Here is an 18994-nt window from a genome sequence, read left to right on the forward strand (position 1 = left end):
GATAGCTCAGTTGGTAAAGAATCCGCCTGCAATGCAGGAAACCCTGGTTTGATTCCTGGGATGGGAAGATCCATTGAAAGGATAGGCTACCTACTCCGGTATTCTTGGGCTTCCCTTGTGGCTCAGCTGGTAAAGAATCCGCCTGCAATGCAGGGGACCTGGGTTCGATCCCATTTCCTTCTCCAGGAGGATCTTCCTGACCCAGAAATCAAATTCGTGTTTCCTGCATTACAGGAGGATTCTTCAGCCCTGAGCCACCTAGGAAGCCACAGATTCTTTTTTTTTTTTTTTTTTACAAAAAGGGAAAGAAAAAAAAGCTATAAAAAAGAAATCTGATTCTCATACCACTAGTAATTAGTTGCATGATCCCGAGCAAGTTTCTAATCCTCTTCTGGTTATACATTCTATGTTTCAAATCTTTGTCCATTTGGCATACCTGTGAACCTCTGGGGATATGTAAGAAGTAGCTTTCCAAATTTAATCAACTACTACAACCATGAGTTTCACTACATATACAATTTTGTGAATTTTATTTCACAAAAGAGAATGAGATTACTGAAACTGGAAGAGCAGTTGAAAGTATCTTCACATTGAAAGTAAATGTAACTCCCAGAAAGGTACAACAGAAGACATGAGAATGCAGGCAATTATAAAGAGTTATCCTCTGGGGAACAAGTTGTAATATCCAAAAATGCTTTAGAGGCTTGTGGAAGAAATGAGTAAAACTGAACAAATGGGCACAGCATTTACTCTGTCTAGTGCTATGCTAACATTTCAAGGATATAACTAAAGCATAATCAATAAAGATATTTTTTAAAATGGAAAAAGTCTGTTATAAAAATATACATTATCTGGAGTTTTCACTACAGAGGATAATGCTTTAAAACCAAAGTTTTAGGGAACATTTTAATTACAGTTTTGATTAAAATGGCAAGGGTCTCATAATATATAGAACTACATAAAATTTTTCTACTACACATTAATCAGATACCTTCCTTCTGCTTCTGCTAATGCCATCAGTACTAGAATACTAAGTTATACCTGAATACTTTAAATTTCAAGTGTTTTGGAACCTTAGTTTTAATCTCTGACTTAAAGGAAGAGGACTATCCAAACAGGTACCAGAGTCATCTTTATCCTTATGGTTACGTAGAAAACTCGGAGGCTCTTTTGCTGCATCTGGGAGACAGGCTTCTTCATTTCTAGCTGTTTTATAAACCTGGACACACTGCTCAATTTCTTTAATATATGCCTTAGGGTTACTCAATTTGTTGGGATCATTTTTCTTGAACTGGGTTGGGCTATGCTTCTGAGAACTCTGCTTCATTTTTTGAGTTGTGGATTTAGCTTTCCCAAACTTTGGGACACTCTCTTCATCAGAGGAAAGTCTGTCAAGGCACACACTCTTCTTCATTACAGTTTTCCGAGCAATTTGAATGCCAGCTTTTCTACTACGATCTAAAGTAGCATTTGGTGGCCCAGTTCTAACATTGGAGGTTTTCGTTCCTGGGTCATTGACAGACAAGGGTACAGATGTATTTGATTTATCATTTTCTTGAAATAGCTGGTCTCCTTTTAGAACTTTACAGCTTCTAGGTTCATTTTGCAAATGAATTCCCAGATCCTTGGAAAGATGTGGTGGACAATGAGAAGTACTATTAGCAACACACTGTTCTTTTACAGTAAGTAAGGACAAAGTTTTTAGGCCAACATCTGGTTCTACAGTATTCTGAGGATATGATTTTATAAGTATTCGTTCCTTTAAGGGTAAATCCTGAAGATGTAAATCACTAATGCCAGAAAGTAGGTGCTCCTCAGGATTAGTCTTCTGAAGATCCCAACAGGACAGTTTATTAACACTGGTGGTGTGTCGTTCTGCTTCACAACACAACTGCTCTGGATTATTTTTAAAACTGTCAGGAATAGCTGTTTCAAGTTCCGATTTTAAACCATGAGTAAATGTGTTCCTGGAGATGGCCGGAGATTTACTAAAAGAAGTACCTTCCCAGTCGATGGTGCTCAAGTGCAGATCAGCAACTGCGGATATATTATGGGATGAGGTACTAGGTTGACTAGATTCTGCAATTAGAGACTTACTGATATCTTTAATTTGCTGCATAGCCAAAGACCTTGGAGAAGATATTAACTGTTCCTGTGCAGTCAAACAGGCAGCATCTTCAGCTAAAAGCAAGACATTCAATGATGTGGAAATAGATTCCTCGGGTGATGCAGAACAAGGGGAAATTTCCAAGCTTAACTTGGAATTCTGATCAGGAAAGATTTCCCATGTGGGTTTTAAAGTCATATGTGACTGAACTTTCATCATCTCATCTGATTCTAGCAAACTGTTTCCTTTAGACTTAATTTTCATGCCTGAAAAGAAACAAATACATAATACAATTAAAATCTATTTTAAATCTATTTTATTTTCTTTAATGTGGGTAAATAAAAAAGAGTTCAGATCAGAAATCTATATGATCAATTTTTTCCTCTTTTGTCTCAATGCATTCCTGAAAACTGTTTTATAAATTATATAAACTAATTAGTGTTTATAAACTAATTATAACAAAAATAATTATTAATAAAATATTATAAAATATTTTCTTTCAGAAATACTGTTATTACTGTCATGTTATAAAATAATGTTAAAATTTCTTCACTGAGTTCTGGGAAATAAAATGTATTTATAATCCTAAATATGTTATACATACTAATTGGTCAATAAATGGTTAGTATAATTACTATTATTAACACTCAGTTAAGTTACCAGACTCAGAGCAGAATGTTTTTTTCCAGGTTTTCATATTTTAAAACAAAGTATGTCAAGACAAAGGAGCAAGAGTATAATCCTTACTCTTGATTTTACAGAATTAGCAAAATTTGGACACGGTAGATTCAAATAAGACAGTTCATTTATGTGTGCAGCATAAATAGTTATCAAATGGGATACTTACTTTTTTGTTTCGTCCCTTTATTTTCTGACTTTTGTTTTTGGTAAATAGCAACAATCTCAGGATAAGCTGCTTCAAACAATGACTCTTCTTCTATTGTTTGTACAGCCAATTCTCCATGTTTATCTTCTATAGTATAATGTTCTAACGGATTAAAAATACAATAAAACAACCTTACTAACAGATCTGAAATACTCCGTTTTCCCAGGTAACGCATTTTACGAGGTCAACTAGGTTATCACAAATGGATAACTCATGTAAATCTTACAACATCTCTATTCTAATAATCTGTTGATACAGAAGTGATCTTTTTCCACCTGGCAAGAGCTGGAATGAAGTTCCATTTAAATTAAAACTTTAAATTTCTCTTGTTTTAAAGATGGTAGGAACAGCTTAGAGAAAGGTTCAGTTCAGTTCAGTTCAGTCGCTTAGTCGTGTCCGACTCTTTGCGACCCCACGAACTGCAGCACACCAGGCCTCCCTGTCTGTCACCAACTCCCAGAGTTCACTCAAACTCACGTCCATCGAGTCAGTAATGCCATCCAGCCATCTCATCCTGTCGTCCCCTTCTCCTCCTGCCTCCAATCCTTCCCAGCATCAGAGTCTTTTCCAATGAGTCAACTCTTCTCATGAGATGGTCAAAGTACTGGAATTTCAGCTTTAGTAGCATCAGCCCTTCCAAAGAACACCCAGGGCTGATCTCCTTCAGAATGGACTGGTTGGATCTTCTTGCAGTCCAAGGGACTCTCAAGAGTCTTCTTCAGCACCACAGCTCAAAAGCATCAATTCTTCGGTACTCAGCTTTCTTTACAGTCCAATTCTCACATCCATACATGACCACTGGAAAAACCATACCCTTGACTAGACAGACCTTTGCTGGCAAAGTAATGTCTCTGCTTTTCAATATGCCATCTAGGTTGGTCATAACTTTTCTTCCAAGGAGTAAGCGTCTTTTAATTTCATGGCTGCACTCACCATCTGCAGTGATTTTGGAGCCCCCAAAAATAAAGTCTGACACTGTTTCCACTGTTTCCCCATCTATTTCCCATGAAGTGATGGGACCAGATGTCATAATCTTCATTTTCTGAATGTTGAGTTTTAAGCCAACTTTTTCACTTTCCTCTTTCACCTTCATCAAGAGGCTTTTTAGTTCCTCTTCACTTTCTGCCATAAGGGTGGTGTCATCTGCATATCTGAGATTATTGATATTTCTCCCGGCAATCTTGATTCCAGCTCGTGCTTCTTCCACTCCAGCGTTTCTTATGATGTACTCTGCATATAAGTTAAATAAGCAGGGTGACAATATACAGCCTTGACGTACTCCTTTTCCTATTTGGAACCAGTCTGTTGTTCCATGTCCAGTTCTAACTGTTGCTTCCTGACCTGCATACAAATTTCTCAAGAGGCAGGTCAGGTGGTCTGGTATTCCCATCTCTTGAAGAATTTTCCACAGTTTATTGTGATCCACACAGTCAAAGGCTTTGGCATAGTCAATAAAGCAGAAATAGATGTTTTTCTGGAACTCTCTTGCTTTTTCTATGATCCAGCAGATGTTGGCAATTTGGTCTCTGGTTCCTCTGCCTTTTCTAAAACTAGCTTGAACATCTGGAAGTTCATGGTTCACGTATTGCTGAAGCCTGGCTTGGAGAATTTTGAGCATTACTTTACTAGAGTGTGAGATGAGTGCAATTGTGTGGTAGTTTGAGCATTTTTTGGCATTGCCTTTCTTTGGGATTGGAATGAAAACTGACCTTTTCCAGTCCTGTGGCCACTGCTGAGTTTTCCAAATTTGCTGGCATATTGAGTGCAGCACTTTCACAGCGTCATCTTTCAGGATTTGAAATAGCTCCACTGGAATTCCATCACCTCCACTAGCTTTGTTCGTAGTGATGCTTTCTAAGGCCCACTTGACTTCACATTCCAGGATATCTGGCTCTAGGTGAGTGATCACACCATCATGATTATCTGGGTCGTGAAGATCTTTTTTGTACAGTTCTTCTGTGTATTCTTGCCACTTCTTCTTAATATCTTCTGCTTCTGTTAGGTCCATACTATTTCTGTCCTTTATCGAGCCCATCTTTGCATGAAATGTTCCCTTGGTATCTCTAATTTTCTTGAAGAGATCTCTAGTCTTTCCCATTCTGTTGTTTTCCTCTATTTCTTTGCATTGATCACTGAGGAAGGCTTTCTTATCTCTTCTTGCTATTGTTTGGAACTCTGCATTCAGATGCTTATATCTTTCCTTTTCTCCTTTGCTTTTCGCTTCTCTTCTTTTCACAGCTATTTATAAGGCCTCCCCAGACAGCCATTTTGTTTTTTTGCATTTCTTTTCATGGGGACGGTCTTGATCCCTGTCTCCTGTACAATGTCATGAACCTCAGTCCATAGTTCATCAGGCACTCTATCAGATCTAGTCCCTTAAATGTAAAGGTTAGTCAGTTTTAATTCAGTATCATAAGTGTAAAATTCCAGATAAAGAATGAAAACAGACAATTTCTAAAACTTTAACATTGGCTTTCTTTAGCAGTAGCTTCTGAAAAGAACAGAATTGAAAGGTCATCAAAACTATTACCATTTTCCAGATTGAGTTTCAAAGATTATCAGTCTCTCAAGGAAATACCCAGGCTTACTTGGACTCACAAGAATAATAATAACTCAAGTCAATAAACAAAAATGAGAATGCTAATGTGTACATTTACAATGAGATACATAAACAGTACACTAGATTCTTATGTTTATCCTATATGAGGGCAAAACTACATAAGAAGCCAAACTATCAAGAAATGTAAGTTAATGTGTCCGAAGTAGAAACAATGGAAACAAGGGAACTTAAGAGTATTTCTTAAAGCAACCTGGGGTACATTTTCTCCTTAAGGGATTAACTCCAACAAGGATAAGTGAAAGTGGGCACCTAACCCTGAGTTCTAGATAGAAGAGATGCATGGCCAAACTGGGTTAATGGCATTGTCTTTGCTGAAAATACACTGTAGTAGGTGAAACTGTTTCTACACGGTTTTCAAAATTCTTTAGCTACTTTTTTATTATTCCCTTGAACAGCTTATGTAATTCTTTATCGTTCATCAACTAGAACTTATTGACAAATCTATTCTCTCACTCAGTCACATGTAGTCATACAATCCAATTTCAAAGCCAAACAGAAATGAATTTGGGATTATTTTCCATTTTAAGTGCTCAGTTCTTCCCCTGCCTTCAGTTTTGGAGCTAATTCAGAGCTCACTGTATTTCTGTCTACAGAAAATATAGAGTCACTTGACACTATAAATTCCCATGAAAACTAAATACAATAAAGAAAGAAAAGGAAGGAAAGGAAGAAAGGAAAAAAGGAAAGGAAGCACCACAGGTGCTATCAGCAACCTTCATTTCTTGAGAACTGACTATACAGTGAAATCCAATGACCAGACTATTTGTAGTAGTATTTTCTTTAGAAATAGACATCAAAACCATTTCCATATTGTTTTTGTAAACATTAACTACAAAAGGAATATCAATTTAAGACATTTAAAATTTATTATGAGTTACATATAGCACAGGTACACTGGTGTATGTGATTCATTTCTTTTTTATATACACGTTTTACATATGATATCTGCTAAACATACATGACTAAATGTTATAAATTTTGCTTACAGTATGTACATACCAGGCTTTTCCCATTCTATTTCAAAACAATGAACTCCATTTCTGATTCGGTTTTTAACGATTCTGAAAAAAAAAAAAACCCACACATCTAATGGGGTCTAATTGCACGAGTTATTTGGAAATCTTCAATTTGTTGACTGAATAACTCAATGCCCACTAATTTTTATTGTTTTAATAATATTCTAAAGATTCTGTGGGGAACTACTGAGTAGTTATTTCTGATTTGCTTATTTAAAAGATAGTGTTTATAATTGTTAGATCTTATCAGATTTTCCTGTCATTATTATTCAGTGTTCCTCTTTTACATATTAACAATTTTTGTTTTAAAGTCTATTTTGCTTCTATTAACTTTGCTACATCACTTTGGTAAATTTTTGCCTTGGTAAATCTTTTTTTTTTTTTTTTTTAATTTTATTTTTAAACTTTACATAATTGTATTAGTTTTGCCAAATATCAAAATGAATCCGCCACAGGTATACATGTGTTCCCCATCCTGAACCCTCCTCCCTCCTCCCTCCCCATACCATCCCTCTGGGTCGTCCCAGTGCACTAGCCCCAAGCATCCAGTATCGTGCATCGAACCTGGACTGGCAACTCGTTTCTTACATGATATTTTACATGTTTCAATGTCATTCTCCCAAATCTTTTAAAACTGTTTTATTTTCAAACTTAATATAGTTTTATTCTGCACGTGCCCTATAAAGCAGAATATTGCTAAATTTTGTTTACTCATCTAATATAATGTCTTAATATATGAGTTTAATCCACTTACATTCATTATGATTACTGACATAGTTGGATTTATTCATACATCTTATTTGCGGTTCTGGTTACTAAGCTCATCTTTGTTATTTTACCTTTCCACCTTCCTATAATTCTTTTGGTTGGAGTTGTACATTCCTATTTTATGTACTGGTTTTAAAGATAGAAGTGGTATTTCTCATGTTTTAGTGATTATCCTTAACTATTTACATGCATACTTTGGGAGTGTCAGTTTATTATAATTTTCATATACTATCAAGCATTATAAAGATATGTATATACATATTTTTTCCATTCAATTTATTAAATTAGCTAAATATATTTTTTCAATTTCTATAGCTGACCACTGTTTGTTATTATCCTCAATTTCCCCCAAGTTCATTTTCCTTCTTGCTGAAGTCAACTTTTAGCAGTGCTTTTAACGAGGGTCTGTGAGTGGCAAACTTTTAATCTTCATATGTCTGCAAGTGTCTTGCCAGCCAGTGAATAATTTTAATGATGTCTTGGTTGCCAATTATTTTTAGTCAAAGCTTTGAAATATTACTCCATTATTCTGACGTCTACTATTGTCATCAAAGATGTATGCTAATGGATTGTGACTCCTTTGGAACTTATCTTTTTTAATACTTTCCCAAAACTTTTTATTTTGAAAATTTTCAAACATTAAGAAAAGTTTCAATAGTAAAATGAATAATCATATACCCTTCACTGAGAGTCACCAATTCTCAGTTTCAGCCCTTCCACTTACATTTCTGTTCCCTTTCTGGTCCACTGACACTGAGATAATTACCTAGTTAAGCCTAGCTACAACTTTTTATAGGGGCCTCCCAGGTGGCAATAGTGGTAAAGAACCCACCTGCCACTGCAGGTTAGACATAAAAGACACAGGTCCCTGGGTCGGGAAGACCCCATGGAGGAGGGCACAGTAACCTATTCCAGTATTCTTGCCCGAAGAATCCCATGGACAGAGGAGCCTGGCGGGCTAAAGTCCGTAGGATCACACAGAGTCAGAGACAACTGAAGCAACTTAGCACAGCACAACTTTTTATATTTCTTTAACAGTCTATTATTACTACATGCTTGAGGCTGAAAAGTATCAAAGCGTTAACTTACTATGTTATCTTGACACTAACCCCTGAACAAGCTTTTAATATTCCAGCAGACCTTTCCTCCATTCTTCTAAAACAAAGAGATATATTGATATATCCTACTATTAAAGACATTAAGAAGAATACTTTAGATCATAAGATGTTCCAATGAAAACATAGGGAGTTGTCCATACAATTCTTTATATTACCGAATCGGCTGCAGTTGATTAGAGTTCCTTCGACCGAGCTTCCTTTCTGTCATGTCATAGTGGGTCAACAGTGTCAACAATTTCTCACATGCATAGTGATTGGGCCACTCCATTTTTTCAAGAGTAAATCTCTGTAAATGTAATAAAAAATATAATAAGACTTCACTATCTCTTGGTGAACAAATAGCACTCTCAGGTGATCTTATCTTTTCCATAAGAGATAACTAATATTAAAGTTGTGTCAACAAGAAGATTCCCATAAGCAGTGAGCCTCCTAAGGAGGCAATATTGCACAATGATTTCACTGTGAGGGTTCTGGGTCTGAATGCCAGCATATTTCCTAGATGTTGGGTAAATTACTTAACGTCTTTCAGCCTCATGTTTTCTCTCTGTAAAATACAATCCAGCACACGGATTATGAAGTTAGCGAAGATTACACGCAATGTGTTAAATATGATATCAAATTTTAAATGTTCAATAAATGTTGGTTGCCATTATTATTACTGTGGTTGGTAGAGCTAAGCAATAAGCAGTTACAGTTTATCGAGTGACTGTTTTTCTACTTACTGTACTAAGGGTTAATACAAATAGTCTCATCAAATCCTCAAAGTGACTTCACAAGATAGGTAATCTTGTTTCTAATTTTGAGGAAAACACATATCCAGGGTTACATGGTAAGTGACAGACTGTCCGAATTTAAATTTAGGTCAATGTGCTTATAAACTGTACTGTTTTCCGTAACAATATGCTTGACCTTTACATTCTCCAGTTATTAGCATCTCTCCCTCAACACAGTCCTGAATACAACATATCTACACAAGGCCTTTAAGGTGTCTTGTAAAGAACAGCATAACTGTGATTTGTCTTACAGTTTGCAATATATAGCTACTGTGTGACAAAGGAATGAAAAGTAGATATAAATGCCTGCAAAATATACATGCATTCAATAGCTATCTACTTCAAACCTCCTCCCAGAGCAATCAAAGTGATTACCTCTTCTTATCTTTCTAGTATCCAACTTTACACTGTAAAGTAAGAGTTTATTTTCAAATACCTGAAACAATAATAAATCAGGTCTTTGGTACCTGACTGCCTTCACCAATTTATCCTTGTTCAGAAGGAATTCTTGAGTAACCTAGCAAGAGAAGAGAAAGTAAGCATGGAACATTCAAACTTTTATAAAAACCTTCTGAGATAAACACATAGTTGAATTATTACTCATTACCTCATGGAATGGGAATCCCTCACAACTGCAAGCTTTTCTGAAAATAAGTTATATACAGGTTATTAATATAATCAGGCAATTTTAGATAGACTTTAAAATCATGTATGGATGTGAAAGTTTGACTATAAAGAAAGCTGAGTGCTGAAAAATTGATGCTTTTGAACTGTGGTGTTGTAGAAGACTCTTGAGAATCCCTTGGACTGCAAGGAGATCCAACCAGTCCATCCTAAAGGAAATCAGTCCTGGGTGTTCATTGGAAGGACTGATGTTGAAGCTGAAACTCCAATACTTTGGCCACCTGATGCAAAGAGCTGACTCATTTGAAAAGACCCTGATGCTGGGAAAGACTGAGAGCAGGAGGAGAAGGGGACGACAGAGGATGAGATGGCTGGATGGCATCACCGACTCAATGGACATGGGCTTGGGTGGACTCTGGGAGTTGGTGATGGACAGGGAGGTCTGGCATGCTGAGGTTCATGGGGTTGCAAAGAGTCGGACACAACTGAGCGACTGAACTGAACTGAAAATTATCACCTCTAATCTCCTTTTCTGAAAAGTGTCCTTGCATAGTATACCAGTTATCAACCTTCTCACTGAAATATTATTAAATTACTATCTCATAAGATGGCCAAACTTTTGAACAGAATCAAGAAAGGGATTTTGTGAAACATTAATCTACACACGAGGGGAAGTTATGTGGAAATAATTCAACCAAAGGTATATAAATAGGTCACACAGCAGAAAACACTGAGTACAAAAATATAACCTTACTTCTTAATATTGTTTTCTACAGCATTCAGTTGCCTCTCATGTTCTGTACGGTGCCATTCACAAGGACAACGGTATTCATAATCATGTGGTTCACAGTATCGATCAGTTTGACATAATTTGCATCCATTACGTTCATGATCCTTAGATGAACCTTTACGGAGACACAAAAAGTATAATTTTCACTGCCTTTTAGAATTATCTTCTATATACATTTTTTCTTTGCCTTACCTAAATTTTCAAAAACAAACACTGCCTAGCATAACACCTAGCATATAGAAGGGTTTCAATACATTTTAATAGAGTAATAAACACAATAGTAATTCTTAGGATAAACTGAGTCCTTAGCTGTTACCATCACTGACACTATTTTTTTGTAAATTACTCTTCTATCTGAAAGTGTTAATTTGTAATATGAAACTGTACATTTGGAGTAATGAATAGAAGACGGTGCAGTGCGTGGTAGTTACACACAAGAAGGATACTGTTGGTAAAAAATTATTTAGTCAATAGAATAATTCTTGGAATTTTAAAAAATAGGAATATGAAAGGAATACAGCAGTTATTACCTCTGCTAGTGGCTAGCTCTCAGTTATCTATATAGCTGTTTTTAAACTAAGCTTGGAACATAAACAAATTCTGGTTGTGGCCTGGATGTTGGGCCCTAGTGGCCATTAAAAGGAAAGCATGACTACCTTCAGTACTGTCTTGAGAATATATGAGAGCTTATATAAGTGATATGACCTAAAACCATCATTCATAAGGCATCAAAAAAAAACAAACAGCCTGTAGAATGGCATCTTATCTATAAACACATTTATTTCTTCCATGCTATCATCTATAATTCTTAAATACCAATGAAAATATATTAAGAAAAATAGATAGAGCAGAATTTCTTTTAAAAGATGAGCTAACATGATCTTCTAATCTCTCCTGAGAGCAAAAGGCTTTTTTGACCCAGTATATGTCAGAAACACCTTTTTTTTTTTTTTTTAAGATAATTCTTACATTGCAAAGAGAGAGATGGGTTTTTTTATCTATTTATTAGTTCCCTGATCAGGGATTGAACCCGGGCCTTTGGCAGTGAAACCGCGGAGTATTAGCAACTGGACTGCCAGGGAATTTCCAGGGAGATCATTTTTTTCAATCAAGACTAATGAAGAGAATCCAGGCTATTTTCAGTAACAGTGAACATGTATTAGAAATTAATGTTAAGTCACTATCTTCACACACAATAAAAATACACCATATAAATATAAACAAATTACTGATATAAAAACAAGGGGTTTCACTTCCATTTTCCCCTAAGATTTATGAGTACAATTTTTTCTTAAAATGGATTTCTACATTGAAAACATAATTTTAACACTGAAATAATTTGATAATGCAGTTTGAAGCTACAGTTATCCTATATCTATCATTGATATGACATTACTTCATTCTGTAAGTATTTACTGAGTGTCTACTGTATCTATGTGACACAACTCCTGACTCTGCGGGTTCCCAATCTGGTAAGGAAGGTAGGTAAGTAAAAAATACCAAAGGAATAGAGATGAAACATAGGTATATACTAAACATAGGTAGCTTGACAGCAGTGTTCTAGAGATATCATTCCTTATGTCCGCTTACCTGGATGGGAACACACAGAGCAATGAGCCAGTTTGTTAACGAGTACTGGTTGTGAATTAGAGTAACAAGATTTTTCACTCCACTGATTAAACCTTCAAAAGAAAATGGTTAAAAAAAAAACAACAAACAAATACTAAGGTCACCAAACTGCCATGTTCTCAAAGGTCAGGCTATTCTGCTCCTTTCCACTTGCCTACTTACTTTCCCTTTGGCAGTAAAGTTGCTGTCCTAGCCTGGGAACATAAAAACATAAAAAAATTTAAAACTCAGGGGAAGGTTAGTCTAAACTAATAAAAATTAGAATGACGGATTATTACAAGAAAATATAATCTCATTATTTTCAACTGTGAAGACAAACATAAAATACTGCCAAAAGTTCGCCTTTGCTGAAACTGTCTCAATAAGAACGATTTATAGTTAGCCAAGAGTCATATTTGTTTGCTTTTCCTTTTTTATTCTTCACAATTCCCAAATCGTTCCTTAACTCATCCCCATGCCAAAGTACACCTTTGCTTTCCTGCTTTGGAAAATAGTAATCGCTGATGTTAATAATGAGTTTATTAAAGTCTTAGATCTATCATTAGCCTTACAGTGGAAAGAGAGGCATCTTAGGAAAGAGCATGAATATCTGAAATCTTACTCATGGTCATTCCAATCTTCATTTCTACCACTTGATGCTTCTTTTCATTTACTCACTATCTCATACCTACTGGAGGCCAAGATTATTTTAACTGTCTCAGTGTCCTGGTTCCTTTCCTTCTATTCATTCTATGCTTTATTATCATCAATATTCATTTTTTATAAAACATTGCCCTCATCAAGGAAATATAATTGATAGATTCGTTTTGAAAGCTCAAAACAAAACAGCACAGTTTGCAAACTTCAGTATATTCTTATCTTAATTTTCCTGAATCCTCAAATGAAGTGAAAGTGTTAGTTGCTCAGTCATGTCCCACTCTTTGCAACCCCATTGACTATAGCCTGCCAGGCTCCTCTGTCCATAGGGTTCTCCAGGCAAGAATACTACAGTGGGTTGCCATTTCCTTCTCCAGGAGAATTTTCCAGACTCAGGGATCAGATCTAGCTCTACTGCATCACAGGTAGATTCTTTACCTTCTGAACTACCAGAGAAGCCTGAATCCTCAAATCATATAGTCTAAATTCATTATAATTTGTGAATACAGAACAAAGGGTAGTGAAGTAAAACTTTTGACCAAGTGTTACTAATTAAATATTTGCAACATGTCAGACATTTCATTTATAGAAAAATACAGTATTGAAGTATTTATATAAAACAATTTTAAATATAAAATTATATTGGTTTATCTTTACTTGTTGATAAAATAGTCTAAGATAGCTTATGGCAAACATCCATGGTTATAAATAAACAAATGTGACATCTTCCTACTTGTGTTTGTAGTGAGCTAATAATATTGACTATACAAAGCATGGCTTAGGACATGTTCTTTTCAACTTTCTTTGGAAAATGCCAGAATAAATAAGTGATTGTCAATGAAAATATAGATCAGCTTAAAAATACAAAACCCTTTTTTGGAAAGCCCAATACTTATTTTACACACTATTAAATTCAACAAGACTAGAAGACTAATGTCATAAGCAAAAATAATTTTTAGTTACCTTTGAAGTAAACTTTGCCCTTTCAAAATTTTTATCAGTTTTAATGCTTGCTCTTTTCCAACTCCAGGGACTCCCTTTCAGAAAGTGGGAAAAGAAATTCAAATGTTAATCACTAGAGAACAGATTGAAAGATGATGACTGTGCAGCTCAGAGAAGAAGGTAACTCTCCGTGTGCAAGACGCATTGTTAGGTGTAAATGAAAACTGCAGAAGAGAATATGGTGTGGCTTAGATTTGTAGGTTAAATAGCAATTACAGTGTTAACTTATGTAACCAAAAAAGTCAGAAGGTTACATACAAAAGCACTTACAGTTTATTTTAGGAGAGGGAGGAACAGCATTTTAGATGAACAGCATTTCATTTTCTATGTTCATTATTTTGATAATATTTTAACTTAACCTAATGATGCAATATTTATAATCAGGAAAAGGCATGTTCTTTGACTATATGAAACATTTAATATTGAAAGACCGAGACATCCAATAGAACAAAGGAGAATTCCAAGTTAATTCCTGAAATTAGTAACTTAAGAAAATTAAAACAAACATTTAATTTCCAATACTATATATATATATACACACATATACACATACATCTCTATATATATATAAATAAAAGTATATTCACATGATAATTTCTGGTTTAGATTGAGTCTTCTAGTTCCTATAAAAGTTTATTAATATGTCTTTGTAAGCAATGCCGCTCTTTAGTCAATATGTATCAGGATACACATATCAGAGTTAAAATACTTCCAAACTGGTTAGTAAACAGTCACTGCCCACATATCCTGAGTGCCTGCTGGCAAAGGAGTCTTCACCCTAATGTGAGTTCCCTTCCCAACCCACCTATACTGAGGATTAGGGTTACACATGGCACAACAGAGGGTGCCAGAAGCTCGTTCCATTTCTATGTCTTTAGTAAACCAGTTACTAGATATTTTGCATATGACCCTTCCTGTATTAGCATTTAGTTACATATTAAATTTTTTTCCAAAATTTTTTCAGCAAATTATGTTATTATAGCAGTGTCTTAAAGATCATTAAGTACAATGATATAAATAGATAGCAGTTTTGGTTGCAAAGATATAAAAAATCAAAATAGGCAAGGCTAGTCTATAATATAATAAATACCACTATTTATTAGTGGTTTTTGTGAGTTCAAGTTTGCAAATTTTTTCTTATATTCAACACTGGGTTGTTTCCAGTGAAACTGAAACTGGTTTTTGTGAGTTCAAGTTTGCAAATTTTTTCTTATATTCAACACTGGGTTGTTTCCAGACTTTAGTTATGATACAATTACATATGAAATAGGAATCTTCTATTTCAGAATGAGAACTATAATAATTATTTTTTTGTGTTATTTAACAGCTTTTTTTCCTCCTGTTTTCTTTTCTTGTTAAAAAAATTATTGATTTCTCTATTTAGTCACTGGTGACACAGATTAGAAATCAGAATTAATAATTTTACTATCCTATTTATTTTTTCCCTCTTCTATGGCCTAGTGAAAAAAAATACATGTCATCTCTCTTTAGACTTCTCTTAGGTATACAGTCTATAGTATAATGAAGGATTTAAAAAGGATACAAAGATGATCAGCAGGGACATAATAATGGGACTTTATAAAAATAGTAGGAGCTACAATATAAATCATTTTGTATTTTTAAATATCATATTTATGAATGGGGTTATCATTTTAATTCTTAATTCATCCCTCACTTATTATACCTGTCACTGAGTATGTATTGTTATCTTAAGATATAAAAAGGCTTTCATGAGCAAAGCTCAATGCAGTGCTAAGAGGCATAGATGGATGAATGACTTAGCCCAATAATCATGTTGCCTAGCAACAGTAACAATAACATGGAGCATGTGTACAGTTAAAAAGTTACTATGGAGATTCAAAACCAGAACACAGACAAACAGTGATAGAAACTAATATTGGCATGAGACAAGAAAAGAGTAGCTCCTATTTCTCTAAAAGGACAGTCAAATGTGCATATGAATCTCTTACAGTAATAGAATACTGAGATTCAAGCTGTAGTACCAGTTATGATTCTATTCTCATTTACAACATTCAGTGTCACAGTGAGCGAGCATTTTAATGTCACTTGAAATGTTGATTATTTTAGTTACTGAATAGTTTATTACACCCACATCTAAATTAGGTCCTTAACTATATAATACCATATTATATTCATATTTATGTACCATGTAAGGTACGAGAAAAAGCCACTATGAATACTAAATAAATACAATCTCAGCATACCTTTGGAAGATAATCACAGCCAAGTAGTATTGCCAGCCCAACCAGAGCATCTCTATTCAAACCCAGTTTACTCTTGATGGATGACATTGTGTAACAGTCAACATGTGGGTCCTAGAAGAAAGTACAGATTTAGTTTCATCTTCAGAAAACTAAACAAAATCAACATTGTAAAACATCATCTGTCAAAGCTGCCGTTAAATATTTATTCCTAGAAGTTTAAAATTATCTTGATCACCAGAATCTTCATATAACCTAACATTTTAACATCTGAAAATAAAATCGTTTCAAAAATAGCTTTAAAAAAACAACTATAGTAGTCATTTTTTTCTTCTTGTTTTTTGGTGTCTACAAAAGTAGATTTTCATCTTACATAATGAAACATAAAATGTATTCTATAGAAAGTAAACATTCCCTGTAAACACATCATCTGAAGTAACTATGATTGACAGCCACGCATATTCCTCTAAGAAACTCTTTTCTTTAACACATATATACAAATGCTTATTTAAAGTAAAAATAGGCTTATATAAAAATACTATTTTGCAATATTTCTTGCCCACTAATACATTTGGATATCTTAGTTGCTTCAGTCATGTTCGACCCTTTGCAACCCTATGGACTGCAGCCCTCCAGGCTCCTCCCTCCATAAGATTCTCCAGGCAAGAATACTGGAGTGTGTTGCCATGCCTTCCTCCCTCTCTATCTTACTGACCCAGGGATTGAACCCGCATCTCTCATGTCTCCTGCATTGGCAGGTAAGTTCTTTACTACTAGAGCCACCTAGGCCTTAATGACTTCTTACTATTATACTAGATGGACTCCCAAGACAGTTTTTCTCAATGGGGACACTGGGAGCATTTTCAGAAAGATAACAGAATTCTCCGGCAAATGGCTTAGTTTTCCTAGCTTCAGTACATCAAATGTCCAGTCTCCCCTGCTCAACCTTGAGCAGTTACAATGAATATGTCCCATGTATAGTACCTGCCTCCATGAAAACCATGGCTGTATTTAGCCATTCCTTATCAATGGACATTTGGGTTGTTTGCCAAGTTTTTGAAAGTATTGACAATGCTGCAACTACTAATAACATCCTTGTATATCTCTCTTTGCATACTTGGAGGTGTTCTGAGGCTTACTAACAGTGAACATTCTGGTTCAAGGCAATACATATCACATGACATTTTATAATACATAATTGAAACTGATTTAGAAGTAAACCATGTGAAACAAATCAAGTTCTTAGAGAAATCCACGTTTAAAAGAGAATGAACCATGCAGTAGTGGTATTTTTAATATGAGTAAGCATTTTATTTAGCAATTGCTGTGTACCAAGCATTATGGTAAAGAATTCCCCCTTGCAATGTAGGAGATGCCGGTCCTATCCCTGGGTTGGGAAGATCTCCTGGAGAAGAAAATGGCAACCGACTCCAGTGTTCTTGCAAGGAGAATCCCATGGACAGAGGAGCCTGGCGGGCTGTAGCCCGTAGGGTTGCAAAGAGTCAGACAAGACTTCGAGATCATGTGCACACACACACAAAAACACAAGCATTATGGTAAGCATTTTATATATTTTAGTTTATCTTCTAATAATCCCCTTAAAAAAATTAGTTTTTAAAACAAATGCTGAAAAAGAGAAAGAAAAAATACCTTGGTGTTCATAGTGAAATTCCTATAAACAGTCTGGGCCCCATAAAGGAAAGCGTCTCCATCATTGGTGAGGCAGCCATCCACATAACCACTGGCGTTGAGGTATGCACACATGGCTTCAGCTTCACCAGCAGCTTGGACCCAGGGAATTCCTAAGCATTCCAGCATATCAAGACACTGAAAAGAAAAAGTAGGTGCAACAAATCTAAGAACATTTGCATTGCTGCTTTTTACGGTGTTTAACTTACTGTTATACTACAAATACTAATAGCTTTTTAGGTGTGTTTTAAATTATGATATTTAAGAAATAATTGGAAATGTGAACACTGAATACTTTACAGCATTAAGGAATGATTGCTGAACTTTTATGTACATTAATAAATACTGTATTGAGTCATGTTTTTATTTTTTAAGAGCCGTATCTTTTAGAGAAAGGTACTGACCTGTTAAGAGAAACAATATTATGTGTGGGATTTGCTTCAAAATATTGTGGAAGTAGGGAAGCGGGTGGGAGTATACGTGAAACAAAATTGCTTGAGTTGATAATTTTTAAAGATTAGTGATGGGTTACTTTTGTATTTATTTAAAATTTTCTGTAATGAAAAGCTAAAAATTTTGATGTCAATTAAAAAATAATCTATATCCAATTAAATATTAATTTAAAATTTATTTTTTTTAAGTAATGACTATTCAATTTTCACTATTCATTGTTATCTCAAGATTTTGGAAGTATCTTTAAATTATAATAATTAATCACATTAACATTTACATTTGTAAAACCATAGCAATCCTTTTCACATGATGACCAACCCAATATGAGCTCTTTCAAAGAAGTTGCAAGTACACAATTTTGGCTTGAGAATGTAAAAGTTTACTTTTTATCACCTCCCCTGTACAATGAAACTCTGTTATTGTGGGAAACCACACAGGGGCCGGTTGTTGGAGTGCTCCAGGGAAGTCACAAGTCTGTGCAGGATGTTTGTTATCAATCTGCTGATGTATAAATAATCTCCTATAGCTTTCTTTGGGTTATAAATTTAACTCTGTTGGGTAGCTTATAGTTCAGCTTTACAGCTTAGTGCATTCTTTTTTGTTATATGTCACACTCTCATTCTATCATTGGGGAATACTGGGTATGGTGAGGGAAAGTGGC

General features: G+C 35.0%; 1 protein-coding gene across 1 annotated transcript in view; it reads right to left on the minus strand.

The window, feature by feature from the left end:
* Positions 1–513: 513 nt before the first annotated feature.
* The window catches only part of GEN1 (GEN1 Holliday junction 5' flap endonuclease), a 28860-nt gene continuing 10379 nt past the window's right edge, over positions 514–18994 (minus strand). Inside the window, exons 4-14 of the mRNA XM_019970669.2 lie at positions 17842–18018; positions 16195–16305; positions 13931–14004; positions 12293–12384; positions 10667–10817; positions 9896–9932; positions 9725–9805; positions 8671–8801; positions 6613–6674; positions 2955–3095; positions 514–2373 (exon numbers count right to left, since the gene is read on the minus strand). Coding sequence (XP_019826228.2) covers positions 1058–2373; positions 2955–3095; positions 6613–6674; positions 8671–8801; positions 9725–9805; positions 9896–9932; positions 10667–10817; positions 12293–12384; positions 13931–14004; positions 16195–16305; positions 17842–18018 — 2373 coding nt within the window. The 3' untranslated portion in view covers positions 514–1057. The remainder of the gene's footprint in view (positions 2374–2954; positions 3096–6612; positions 6675–8670; positions 8802–9724; positions 9806–9895; positions 9933–10666; positions 10818–12292; positions 12385–13930; positions 14005–16194; positions 16306–17841; positions 18019–18994) is intronic.

The sequence above is a fragment of the Bos indicus genome, chromosome 11 (genome assembly GCF_029378745.1).
Source record: "Bos indicus isolate NIAB-ARS_2022 breed Sahiwal x Tharparkar chromosome 11, NIAB-ARS_B.indTharparkar_mat_pri_1.0, whole genome shotgun sequence".
Lineage (NCBI taxonomy): Eukaryota > Metazoa > Chordata > Mammalia > Artiodactyla > Bovidae > Bos > Bos indicus.